This window comes from Camelus ferus, chromosome 8 (genome assembly GCF_009834535.1).
Source record: "Camelus ferus isolate YT-003-E chromosome 8, BCGSAC_Cfer_1.0, whole genome shotgun sequence".
NCBI classification, from domain to species: Eukaryota; Metazoa; Chordata; class Mammalia; order Artiodactyla; family Camelidae; genus Camelus; species Camelus ferus.
This window is the reverse complement of record NC_045703.1, coordinates 37243610-37257420: the sequence shown is the minus strand read 5'-3', so window position 1 is coordinate 37257420 and position 13811 is coordinate 37243610. Positions and strand designations below refer to the sequence as shown.

General features: G+C 34.0%; 1 protein-coding gene across 2 annotated transcripts in view; it reads left to right on the top strand.

The window, feature by feature from the left end:
• Positions 1-13811, top strand: part of MAN1A1 (mannosidase alpha class 1A member 1) — a 151469-nt gene that overhangs the window by 126016 nt on the left and 11642 nt on the right. For both annotated transcript variants that reach the window (XM_032484791.1, XM_032484788.1), the window contains exon 9: positions 6663-6778. In XM_032484791.1, the coding sequence (XP_032340682.1) occupies positions 6663-6778 (116 nt within the window). The remainder of the gene's footprint in view (positions 1-6662; positions 6779-13811) is intronic.

Here is a 13811-nt window from a genome sequence, read left to right as displayed (position 1 = left end):
CCGTTTCAGTTCCAGACTGCTGCAATGAATCAAGTATCGAAACAAAGCAAGTCTCACAAGTTTTTTGATTTCCCAGTGCATATAAAAGTTATGTTTACACTATACTATAATCTATAAAGTGTGTAGCATTATGTCTAAAAAAAATGTACGCACATACCTTAATTTAAAAATACTCTATTGCTGAAAAGTGCTAAACATCTTCTGAGCCTTCAGCAAATCATGGTTAACATCAGAGATCACTGATCACAGATCACCATAAAACATCTAATAATAATGAAAAAGTTAGCAATGTTACAAAAATTACCAACATGTGACACAGAGACATGAAGAAAAGCAAATGCTATTAGAAAAATGGCACTGATAGACTTCCTCGATGCAGGGTTGCCACAAACTTTCAATTTGTAAAATTTTGTAAAAAATGTAATATCTGCAGAAGGCAGTAAAACGAGATATGCCTGTCTGTGGTCATATCCTTCACCACAGATAACAGATAACAACAACAAATAGATACCAGTTTCACTCGTGAATGTTCTTAATGAAGCAAAAAAAACCTTATCAATTCCAGTGAATCTAAATCGTTGAGTATACATCATTGTACTATTCTGTGTGATTAAATGGAAAGTACGCTTAAAGCACTTGTGCTGCATGATAAAAAATAGTACTTGCCTCATAGAAAAGCACTTGTGTGGTCGTTTGAGTTGCAAGCTGAGCTAGCTGCATATTGTTTTATGGGTCACCATTTTCAGTTGAAATACTGCAGACAAATTCTGGTTATTCAGACTTGGATAATTGGTAGGCATGGTCCCAGAAATGAGCATGTCACTTCAAGGAAAACTGACAGTATCTATGCCAAAGATAAAACTTGAGCTTCTAAATTCTGAATTAGAATTTTTAAAAACTTGCATTTGCCACCATAAGCTTAATGCCTTTCACCAACACTAAAAGACTCTTCTTCTGGGATTGATAGTGGTATTAACAAATATGTTTTTTTGATGTTGTATAATCAAATGTGTCATCATCTGGAAGATCTGTGTAATTCAGTGAACCTTCAGTGTTTTCCAAATGACCAATGCCTGCTGTGACAAAATCATATTATGCAAGAAAAAGTACATTCAAAGTGCAAGATAGCCCAGTGGATTTTAATGTAATAGTATAAAAATTTACTGACATGGTTTCTAATTCCACATTGCAACTGTTAAGAAACTTTGACCACTTGTCAAATTTTGTTGTAATACCAAAGAAAAATTATCCATAATTATCTGAAAAAAACTTAAAATACTCTTCCCTTTCCAACTGTATAAATGTGTGAGGCTGAATTTTCTTCCTGTATTTCAGCCAGAACAACAGATAGCAGCAGGTTGAATGTAGAGCACGTATGAAAATCCAATTGTCTTCTAGTACAGTGAACATTAAAGAGATCTTCAAAAATGTAAAACAGTGTCGTTCTCACTGTTTTTGTTTTTTAAAATATAATATACTTTTATGAAAAAAACTATATTAACATAATGGGTATATTGTTACTTTAAATAAACTAACAAAATATTTTAAATTGTTTTAACTTCCAACATGGTAATTATTGATAGATACTACATGAACAATTTCTTTAGGGTTCTTATTCATTTTTAAGAGTGTAAAAGGGTTCTGAGGCTGAAAAGTGTGAGGGCCTCTAGAGTATTTGGGATAAAACAGATCTTGAGTAGCTTTCTAAGTGCAAGGTAACGAGAGAGGATTCCTTACAGGTGTTTTTAGAGTTCCCCTTAGGAAAGATTTCAGAAGTTGAAGAAAAGTTTCTATGATTTACTGTTTTCTTCCTGTGATTTAGGATTTAGAGGTCACTATGAAGAGGGACAAAGGGAGTCAGTTGTTCTGGAACATCCTGGCTTCACCTTCTGGGTCACCAGTATACTATGTATTAGGCCATGCTTCCTGGTACAAAGGGCCCTTTATAGTTGGATTGCTTATGGGCCAGTTTCCTGATGGAAAAACAAATAGGGTTCGTGAGTCCCCGGTCTCTCTTCCCCTACCCCCATCCTGTGCTCCAGCACTTTTTTTTTTTTTTTTTTTTGATCAAAGTCTGCTTGGCCATATCCAGGTCATGGCTCGTGCTGTTTCCCTTGTCCTTTTACTGCTCTTCTAACTCTACCACGCGCAGCTTGGTCGCCATTTCTTCCGGGCGGCCTTCTGCAAGATCCTGGTTACAAATGCTTAGCACCACTCCTCCTCTGCTCACCCCCTACTTCTGCCCTGCCCCAACATTTTGAGTACTTCCCTATCACAACCCTTTTCCTGATGATTCATATACATACCCATCTTCCTAGGGATCTACAACCTCTAGGGACAGTGACTTAGTCATACTTGTTAACCCCAGCAGATAGTACCTTACAGCTAAAGGAGTTTACTTAATTGAATTTTGTGAGCACTCATGCCATCTATCCAATCTGACTCTTTTTGCCTCTGCTTTTAATGATGGTTCTGTTTTTCCTCTTTGAACAGTTTGTCTCCTGCTTCTCAGTTGTGGCTGAGAGGCAGCATCTGGTCCTGGTCACTGATAATATCTTGTGACTGTTGAGGCCAGATGTGGGGCCCCATGTCTATAAACAGAACAATGATCACCCTACTCTGATTAATGTAACAACATTAATATATATATGGTGTTACTAGCATCACTGGGGGATTGCTTTGAGAAGTTCAGACTCAGATGAACTCTACAAAATATTAAAAAGTGAAGCTGTTGAGTATTTCATACTTTCGTCTTGATTCTTTTACTATTTTTTCTCTTTTTAAGTATTAGGTTCCACATATGAGTGATATCATGATATCACTCATATGTGAAATCTTTAAAAAAAAAAAAAAGAGGACACTAATGAACTTATCTACAAAATAGAAACAGACTCGCAGACATAGTAAACAATCTTACGGTTACTGGTGGGGGAAAGGGGTGGGAAGGGATAAATTTGAGACTTTCCGATTTGCAAATGTTAACCACTATATATAAAAATAGATTAAAAAAACGAATTTTTTCTATATAGCACAGGCAACTATATTCAATATCTTGTAATAACCTTTAATTAAAAAGAATATGAAAACAAATATATGTGTATATATGCATGGCTGGAATATTATGTTGTACTCCAGAAATTGACACACTTCAATTTAAAAAAAATTAAATAAACTGTTTTAATTAAAAAATTTTTATAATATTAGGAATCATTTTATGGGACCTATTCCTATTGAAAATAGAAGAATAAATTACCCCCTTTATAGAAGAACATACTATTTGAGTGGCAATGGTACACATTACCTTTAGAGCTTTTGGGAATAAGAACATGATATATGTTCTTTCTAGAAGTAGGCAGTCCTTTCCTGCTGGTAAAACCAGGCGTGTTCTCTCTTACATCCCCTAAGATATTTACATAGGATTTTGTTGCCAACACAAATAGTCATCCAGATATGGGGAAAACTTAGTAAGTGATACGCTAAATTATCAAAATAAAACTTTCTCTTGTTTCTCCTCTACATTCCTTTACTTTGATTCTTTCCAAATATGAAAATTTTATAAGTAAGAATAAGAAAATAGAAAGTTAACTAGCACTTTGCAACATTAATTAAAACAAGTTTATAAACCCTTTTCCCTTTTTAAAAATCACCAAATGCCCAAATTTGCTTCTTCCTCCATTCTAGAATCATAACCCAATGGGGAAGAAAATGAAGCTGCATCTGGCTGTTACTTTTCAAGTCTTATTGCTTTAACTCTAAAGGACATGTCTGGATCATGGCCATCATTTCCTATTACCTCATTTGGTCCCTGTTATTTTGACAGTAACTGGACAGTGATTTGCTTTAGCGCGCATCACTTGCGCTTGTCTCGTGCAATCATGTTTACAACAATAGGGCTTATCACTGATGAGATACTGCTTAGTCTGTTTAGTTTGTAAATGTCAGAGGTTTCTTTGTTGATTTATTTAGAAAACTCTAAAGGTCACTTCAAACTACTATTTTAAGAGTCACCCTTACAATTATAAAAATAACAATTTTACATTAAAATTAAGACTATAATTCTGGACTTCCTGCAAAGGCAAATCAAGTATTTAACTACTTAAAAATAAATCCCTTCTAAACTTAATAGGTGTAGTTCCTTACTAAGATTGACTTAAAAGGATTTTGCTTTGTTCATCAATTATTTGCTGAATACTTACTATGGGCAAGATACTTTTTAGGGGCTGATGTGCACTGGGAAACATAATAGGCCTGGTCCCTGCCTTCCTGGGTCATAATTTCATGGAGGAGACAGAAAAAATTTCACCATTTTATGAAAGTACAGGTATGGTAGACTGCGCTATCAGAAAGCATATAATGAGAAAACCTAGGGGGCAGTCAGGGAAAGTCTCTTTGGGGAAACAATATTTGATCCCAAATATGAAATATGAGTAAGAATTATTCAAAGGGGAAAAGGAGTCAGGGAGTGCACTGCAGGCAGAGAGAACAGTGCCTTTAGAATCCCTGAGGTAGGAAGGAGCCTAATGGTTTTGAGAAACCAGAAGAAGGGCCAGATAGCAAGAGAGCAGAGAGCAAGAGGAGCAGGACCAATGGCAGAGAGAAGACTGACATCATTACAGGGCCTCCCAGGTCTCCGAAGACCCAGGATTTGCATCGTTGTCATTGAAGGCTTCAAATAAGGGATGATCCGATCCACACATTAAAAAGGTTGCTCTGGCATTAGTATGGGAATAGACTGGAATGGTACTGCCCTTGGAACTTTGTGTGGTGATGGAAGTGTTTTATGTCTCCCCTCTCAAGGGCAGTAGCCAAAGGACACACGTAGCTATTGAGCTCTAGTATGGCAAAGGAACTGGTTTGTTTTGTTTTGTTTTGTTTTTGTATTTTAACTAGTTTAAATAGCAAAGTGTTGTCACAGTGCAGGAAACCAGATAATTTACCATTGCAGACTCAGGCAGGACATAGTGGTAGCCTGGGCCAGAATCATATTAGCGAGGACAGAGAGGAGTGTGTAGACTCGAGAGAGAGATTAGGGGTAAAATTAGTAGAGTTCGGTAACTCATTGAATATGGGAGTAAGGGAGAAAAGAAGTAAAGATGCCTATCTGATGTCTGACTTGTGCAGTCGGGAGGATGATGCTGCCACTTAGTGAGAAAGGGACCAAGGCAGAAGATAAGGTTGAGGAGGAAAAGGTAATGAATTCAGTTTTAACCTGCTCAAGTTTAAGTCCCCATGTCCAAATGGAGTTGTTGGGTGGGTCTCAGGAGAAAATTGTCTTGAGACTTGTGTATAAAAACTGATTTACTTTTGTGTAACTAAGTCAACAAGTAAAGGTTTTATTTTTTATAGATACATGAAATTAGTTTTGAGTTATAAAACTTCAAACACAGATTTCCCAAATAGGACCATCTTATTAATGCTCAAATTCACTATGAGTTCTAGGAATGATATTTCAGATGTCTCTGTGGGTAAATATGCTTCAAAAATAAAAGTATTAATTCAAGCAGTAGGCAAAAGAGTATTTACATTTAGTTACATGTTGGAGAGCAAGTGATTCCAAATTTAAGATCCTGTGTGAGCCAAAGAGTCAGCTGGCACCTACCAATGTTATAATCTCGTTTAGACCCTCTAATGTCAGTTTTCACTTTTAATGAGGGTTACCTATCCTACAAGTAGCAAGATTGTTGGTAATATATATAGTCGATGGCATAATACATGGCAGTGGAGGGGGATTGTAGAATGGAGTACAGGCATCCTTCTGTGTCTGCAGGGGATTAGTTCCAGGACCCCCATGGATACCAAAATTCATGGATGCGCAAATCTTCATGTAAAATACATAGTATTTGCATATAACCTATGCACATCCTCAGGATACTTTAAATCATTTCTAGATTACTTGTAATACCTCATACAATGTAAATACTATGCAAATAGTTGTAAATACAATGTGAATGCCATGTTAGTAGTTGGCCATACATAGCAAATTCAAGTTTTGCTTTTTGGAACTTTGGAATTTTTTTCATGTTTTCAATCCACAGTTGATTGAATGGGGACCTCACAGATATGGAGGGGTGACCTCACAGATGGGGACCTCACAGATATGGAGGGGTGACTGTTTTAGGAAGAAAAACTTCTACTGCCCTGCCCTCTTTCTTACTGGTCTCCCCAAAAGGATTTTGACCCTTCAGATTGTTAAAACTAGAAAACCTACCAAATAATAATAATTACAAGTAGCTGAGGACCTTCTTGTTATATTGCAATCCAGTTGGGTTTTTTTTTTTTAAGATTTGATTATACCCATAGCTTTGACATAGTTTCTGTTATTGAGAATCAAAGCAGTTAAGAATACATTTGAATATATATGATGAAATATTTTAATTTGGTATTTTTACTAAAGAAACAGTTTTGGAAATTGGGTTGATTTTTTTTTTATCTGAATGTTTACAAAACTACATTGGTATTTATTCAGAGTACATCACATTAGTTTATAGCACATCTGTTCATTTCAGAATATCTTTCTGAAGACAAGGGATTTGTTGGAATTTAAATGTAACATTGACTTGCAGTTGACATAGGGTTCTGCATCCTAGTTACTAATGTGATTTTGCTGCATTATCTGAATTGAAGGCTGAATCACTCTAAAATTCATTTCCCTCTCTTTGCAGATCATGTATCTGTTGGAGGACTTGGAGACAGCTTTTATGAATATTTGCTAAAGTCGTGGTTAATGTCAGACAAGACAGATTTAGAAGCTAAGAAGATGTATTTCGATGCTGTTAAGGTAAACCCAGATTTAAATCATCTTTGCCACTCAGTTAACTTATAAGTTGCATATTAATCAAGCTTTAATGAAAAAAAATGGAATACTACCTGAATGGGTTACAAAATATTTCCAGTCAGATAGAAGTTAATGGGTGCTAATATAATTATAGTAATAATAATCATACTTGATATGCTGAGTTCTAATAAGGCAGTTAAAAGTGTTTTTCATGGTTTAAACCTCAGTTAAGATTTACGTATCTGATAAAGAGATATTTTTCTTCATTGAGTATGAGTTTCCTGTTAGAGTCACAATTAAAATTATGGGGAGGAAAAAATCCTGAATTTATATTCTGAATATTGACTAAGTTAGAATTGCCAGATAATACTAACGGCTGCTTCTATTTGAAGTAAACTTATCTCCAGAGATAGATGAATGGCACTTTCAAATAAATCTGAGCTAACCAAACTAGTATTTAAGATTATTAACAGTTTCCAAAGGTCCTTATGATGGAGGAGGAATGAGAGGGAACAAATATTTGTTGAGTTGCCTGCTGTGTACTAAGTAGTGTATTAGGTAGATACTTTATATAATCTGTTTGTCTGTTTCTTTACAGTCTTTTTTTTAAATTGAAATATAGTTAATGTACAGTATTATGTTAGTTTCAGGTGTCCTACATAGTGATTTGACATTTGTATGTTATAAAATGAACACCATGATGAGTCTAGTAACTATCTGTCCCCGTATAAAGATATTACAATATTATTGACCTTATACTGTATATTGAATCCCTGTGGCTTATTTATTTTATAAAGAAGTTTGTACCTAATGATCCCCTTCACCTATTTCCCCACTCCCCCATCCACCTCCCCTCTGGCAATGACACATTTATTCTCTGTATCTGTGAGTCTGTTTTCATTATGCTTTATGTTTTGCTTGTTTGTTTTCTTTTTTAGATTCCACATATAAATGAGATCATATGGTGTTTGACTTTCTCTAACTTACTTCACTTAGCATAATACCCCCTAGATCCATCCATGTTGTTGCAAATGACAAAATTTCTTTTTTATAGCTGCATAATACTGTGTGTGTGTGTGTGTGTGTGTGTGTGTGTGTGTGTGTGTGTTACATCATCTGTCTATCAATGAGCACTGAGGTTGATTCCATATCTTGGCTTGGAAAAACTGCAGCAATGACCATGCAGGTGCATATATCTTTCTGGATTAGTGTTTCTGTTTTCTTCAGATAAATACCAAGAAGTGAAATTGCTGAATCATATAGCAGTTCTGTTTTTAATTTTTTGAGGAAACTTCATACTATTTTCCATAGTAGCTGTACCAATTTACAATCCCAAAATAATGCACAAGGATTCCTTTTTCTTCATATCCTCCCCTCACTTGTTATTTGTTGTCCTTTTGATGATAGCCATTCTGACAGGTATGAGGTGATATCTCATTGTGGTTGATGTGCATTTCCTTAATGATTAGTGATGTTGAATGTCTTTTCATATGTCTGTTGGCCATCTCTCTGACTTCTTTGGGAAAATGTCTATTCAGGTCCACTGTCCATTTTTTAATGGGGTTGTTTGTTGAGTTCTTTGTGTATTTTAGATATTAATCCCTTATCAGATATATTTGCAAATATCTTTTCCCATTCAGTAAGTGGCCTTTTCACTTTTTTGTTAGTTTTCTTCACTGCAGAAAAGCATTGTAATTTGATATAGTCCCATTTGTTTATTTTGGTTTTTGTTTTCCTTCCTTAAGGAAACAGATCAAAAAAAAAAAAAAGCATTGCTAACATGAGTGTCAAAGAACGTACTGCCAATGTTTTCTTCTAGGAGTCTTATAGTTTCAGTTCCTACACTTAGATCTTTAATCCATTTTGAGTTTATTTTTACATATGGTGTGAAAAGGTCGTCCAGTTTGGTTCTCTTTCATGTAGCTGTCCCGTTTTCCTAACACCATTTATTGAAGAGGCTATCTTTTCCTCATTTCTCATTGTGTATTCTTGCCTCCTTTATCATAGATAAACTGACTAGGCTCTCTATTCTGTTCCATTGATCTATGTATCTGTCTTTGTGCCAATACCTTACTGTTTCTATCACTGTGGCTTAGTAGTATAGTTTGAGATCAGAGAGGGTGATATCACCAGCTTTGTTCTTCTTTCTCAAGATTGCTTTGGTTATTCGGGGTCTTTTGTGAGTCCAGACAAATTTTAGAATTATTTGTTTTGTATCTGTTAAAAAAAAAATGCCTTTGATATTTTGATGGGGATTGCATTGAATCTATCAATTGCCTTGGATAGTATGGCCATGTTAACAATATTTATTCTTCCAATCCATGAACACAGTATATCTTCCCATTTGTTTGTGTTGTCTTCAATTTCTTTCATCAATGTCTTATACTTTTCAGAGTACAAGTCTTTTACCTCTTTGGTTAGATTTATTCCTAGGTATTTTACTCTTACTGATGCAAATGTGAATGGGGTTGTTTTATTAATTTCTCTTTCTATTAGTTTGTGATTAATGTATAGAAATGCAACAGATACCTGACTATTAATTTTGAACCCTGTGACTTTACTGAATTTATTTATTAGTTCTAATAGTTTTTTGATAGCATCTTTAGGATTTTTCTATATATAGTATCAGGTCATCTGCAAAAAGTGACAGTTCTACTTTTTCCTTTTCAATTTGGATTCCTTTTATTTCCTTTTATTGTCTAATTGCTGTGGCTAGGACTTCCAAAACTATGTTGGACAAAAGTGATGAGAATGGTCATTTTGCCTTGTTCCTGATCTTGTTGCTTTCAGCTTTTCATCCTTTCAGCATTTTATTCATGTTAGCTGTAGATTTGTCACATATGGGCTTAATTATGTGAAGGTGTATTCCCTCTAGACCCACTTTGTTGAGAGTTTTTATCATAAATAGATGTTGAATTTTGTCAAAAGCTTTTTCTGCATCTATTGAGATTATCATATGACTTCTAGTCTTCAGTTTGTTAATATGATATATCACATTGATTAATTTGCAGATATTGAACCATCCTTTTCATCACTGGGATAAATCCCACTTGCTCATGGTGTATGATCCATGTAATTTATTGTTGAATTTGGTTTGCTAATATCTTGTTAAATATGTTAGCATCTATTTTCATCACTGATATTCACCTGTAATTTTCTTTCTTTCTTTTTTTTCTTCCGGTTTTGGAATCAAGGTGATAATGGCCTCATAGAATGAGTTCAGAAGCATTCCTTCCTCTGCGATTTTTGAAATAGTTTGAGAAGGATATGTGTTAACTCTTCTCTAAATGTTTGATGGAATTTACCTGTGAAGCATCCAGTCCTGGACTTTTGTTTGTTGGGACTTTTTTAAACTACTGATTCAATTTTATTACTAGTTATTGGTCTATTTATATTTTCTATTTCTTCCCAATGCAGTCTTGGGAGATTGTATGTTTCTAGGAATTTTTCCATTTCTTCTAGTTGTCTATTTTATTGGTATATAATTATTCATGGTAATCTCTTATGACCCTTTGCATTTCCATGGTGTTATTTTAACTTCTCCTTTTTTGTTTCTGATTTATTTATTTGGGCCCCCTTTTCTTCTTGATGAGTCTGGCTACAAGTTTATCAATTTTATTTATCTTTTCAAAGAACCAGATCTTAGTTTCATTGATCTTTTCAATTTTTTTTATTTTAGTCTGTATTTTATTGATTTGTGCTCTAATATTTATGACTTCTTTCCTCTTACTAACTCTGGGTTTTGTTTCTTCTTTTTCTGATTCCTTTAGGTGTAAGGTCAGGTTGTTTATTTATTTTTCTTATTTCCTATAGTTGGCTTGTAGTGCTAAAAACTTTCCTCTCAAAACTGCTTTTGCTGTGTCCTGTACATTTTAGATCATTGTAATTCCATTTTCACTTGTCTCCAGGTATTTTTTTATTTTTTCTTTCATTTCTTCAGTGATTCATTGGTTATTTAGTAGCATATTGTTTATCCTCCACATGTTTGTGTTTTTTGCAGTTTTTTTCTTATAGTTGATTTCTAGTCTTACACCATTATGGTCAGAAAAGATGCCTTATATGATTTCAGTTTTCTTAAATTATCTATCCTGGACAGTGTTCCATATGCACTTGAAAATAGTGTGTATTCTGCATTTGGATGGAATGTTTTTTATATATCTATTAAGGCTATCTGGTCTAATGTGTCATGTAAGGCCAGTGTTTCTTTATTGATTTTTTTGTCTGGATGATCCGTCCATTGATGTAAATGGGGGGTTAAAGTCCATACTATTGTTGTGTTGCTATCAATTTCTTCCTTTATGTCTGTTAATATTTGCTTTATGTATTTAGGTGCTCCTATGTTGGGTACATACATATTTACAATTGTTTTATCTTCATCTTGGATTGAGTCCCTTGATCATTATGTAATGCCCTTCTTTGTCTCTTTTTACAGTCTTTGTTTAAAGTCTGTTTTGTTTGCTATAGATATTTCTTCCAGCTTTATTTTTGTTTCCATTTGCATGGAATAACTTTTTCCATCCCCTCATGTTCAATCTGTTTGTGTCTTTAGATTTGAAATGAGTCTCTTGCAGGCAGCATATATATGGGTCTTGTTTTTTCACCCATTCAGACACTCTGTCTTTTGATAAGAGCATTTAGTCCATTTACACTTAAAGTAAGTACTATAGATATGTATTTAACTTTGTTAACTGTTTTCTGGTTGTATTTATAGTTCTTTTTGTTTTTTCTTCTTCTGTTGTTCTCTTCCCTTGTGATTTAATAACTATCTTTAGTTTTATGTTAGATTTTTTTCTCTTTTCTTTGTGTGTATATATTATAGGATTTTGGTTTGTAGTTACCATGAGGTTCATATATAATGTCATTCATATATATATATATAGGTAGGTATATAGATAGATAGACAGACAGACAGATGATTATTTTAGGTTGATGATCTCTTAAGTTTGAATGAACTCTAACCACTATACATTTTTATTCCCCCACCACCTGTAATGTTTTTGACATAATATTACATTTTTTTGTGCATCCCTATTACTTTTATGGATATAGATGATTTTACTGTTTTTGCCTTTTAATTTTTCTACTAACTTTTTGTATTTGATAGACTACCTTTACTGTATATTTGTCTTTACTAGTAAGATTTTTCCTTTCGTAATTTTCATATTTCAAGTTGTGGCCTTTTCTTTCCTGCTTGGAGAAGTCCCTTTAACATTTCTTGTAAAGCCAGTTTAGTGCTGCTTAACTCTTTTAGCTTTTGCTTGTCTGTAAAACTCTTTATCTCCCCTTCAGATCTGAATAATAACTTTACTAGGCAGAGTATTATTGGTTTTAAGATTTTCCCTTTCATCACTTTAGATATATTGTGCCACTTCCTTCTCAACTGCAATGTTTCTGCTGAAAAATCAGATGATAGTCTCATGGAAATTTCCTTGTAGATAACTAGCTGCTTTTCTCTTGCTGCTTTTAAGATTGTCTTTTTATCTTTAATTTTTGCCATGTTAATTATGATGTGTCTTAGTGTGGACTTATTTGTGTTTGTCTTATTTGGGATTTTCTTTGCTTTCTGGATCTGGATGTTTGTTTTCTTCCTCAGGTTAGGTAAGTTTTCAGCTATTATTTCTTCAGATAAGTTCCCTGCCCCTTCCTCTTTCTCTTTTGCTTCTTGGACCTTGTAATGTGAAAGTTAGTATGCTTGACATTTTGCCAGAAGTCTCTTAGACTAACCTAATTTTTTTAATTCTTTTTTTCCTCCTTTCTGTTCAACTTTTGATGATTTCCACTATTCTGTCTTCCAGTTCTCTAATTCTTTCCTTTGCATCATCTAATGTACTCTTTATTCCTTCTAGTATATTTTTTATTTCAGTTATTGTATTCTTTGGCTTTTTTTCCTTATATCTTCTAACTCTTTGTTGAAGTCTCAGTGTGTTCATTCTTCTCTTGTTAGTGAGCATCTTTATGATAATTACCTTGAACTTTTTATCAGATAGATTGCTTATATCCACTTCATTTGGCTCTTTTTCTATCTCCCCTTTCCTCCTTGTGTTACATAGGTAACTTACATATCCCGATCTTGGAGAAGTGACCTTATATAGGAGATGTCCTATCAGGCCCAGCCACTTACAGTAGTTTAGATATGATTCACCCAGTTTTACAGATAAGAGAACTGAACCTCAGAGAGGTTGAGTGTGGAACCAAAATTCAAACTAAGATTTGTATTAACACCTATCCGTTTCTACCTCACCACTGTGGATTTGTGAATAAGAATTTCCATACTACACTTAAATGTCTTTCTTGGCATAAACTTCATAAGATAAGTTAGAAACTACTTAACAAAATCTGTAAGAGGTGGCCATTGTAAGAGTAAACTAAGCCTTAGTCAAATTTAAGCCTTAATCAAAAGTGAAAATAAAACTTGAAAATAAAGTTTAAAAAGAAAATTATTTTATATAAAATACTTGAACCTCAAATCCAACTTTTTAGGAACAAAAGCTTTTAGCAGAATCAAGTAACTTTGTGATTGATAAGTATTTTATATGGTAGCTCATGTTTTTTAATATTAATCATTATCAGACATCTTAAATAATGTAATTACTAAATCATCAGAAAATTGACTTTTTTATTGACAGCTTAGAAATTATTTTTATAATCAATAGTAGTAATTTGTAGGGGGAAGAATGGAAATCTGTAATCTCAATGATGTTACCATTGTTCTAAAATTAATGTTCCTAGAAAGAGTTCTGGGTGGTTTTGAAACAGGACAACTTACTTATTTAAATATAAATACAACATACTTTGCTCTGGTTGACCAGATTCAATATTACATTGGTTCCTTCCAAGGTAAATAGTGAACTTCACTAAGTAGAGCAAATACTCTGTACTATTCACATATAGAAACCAGAACACCTTAGTTAGACATTGGCCATTTCACACATTCACAGCTTTGAAGGCACATGACACATATTAAAAGCAAACTAGGATATGGTCCAGATGGCCTCCTCCAGGTTTATTTTTCTTCAATCCTATGAGGTTTCAGGTT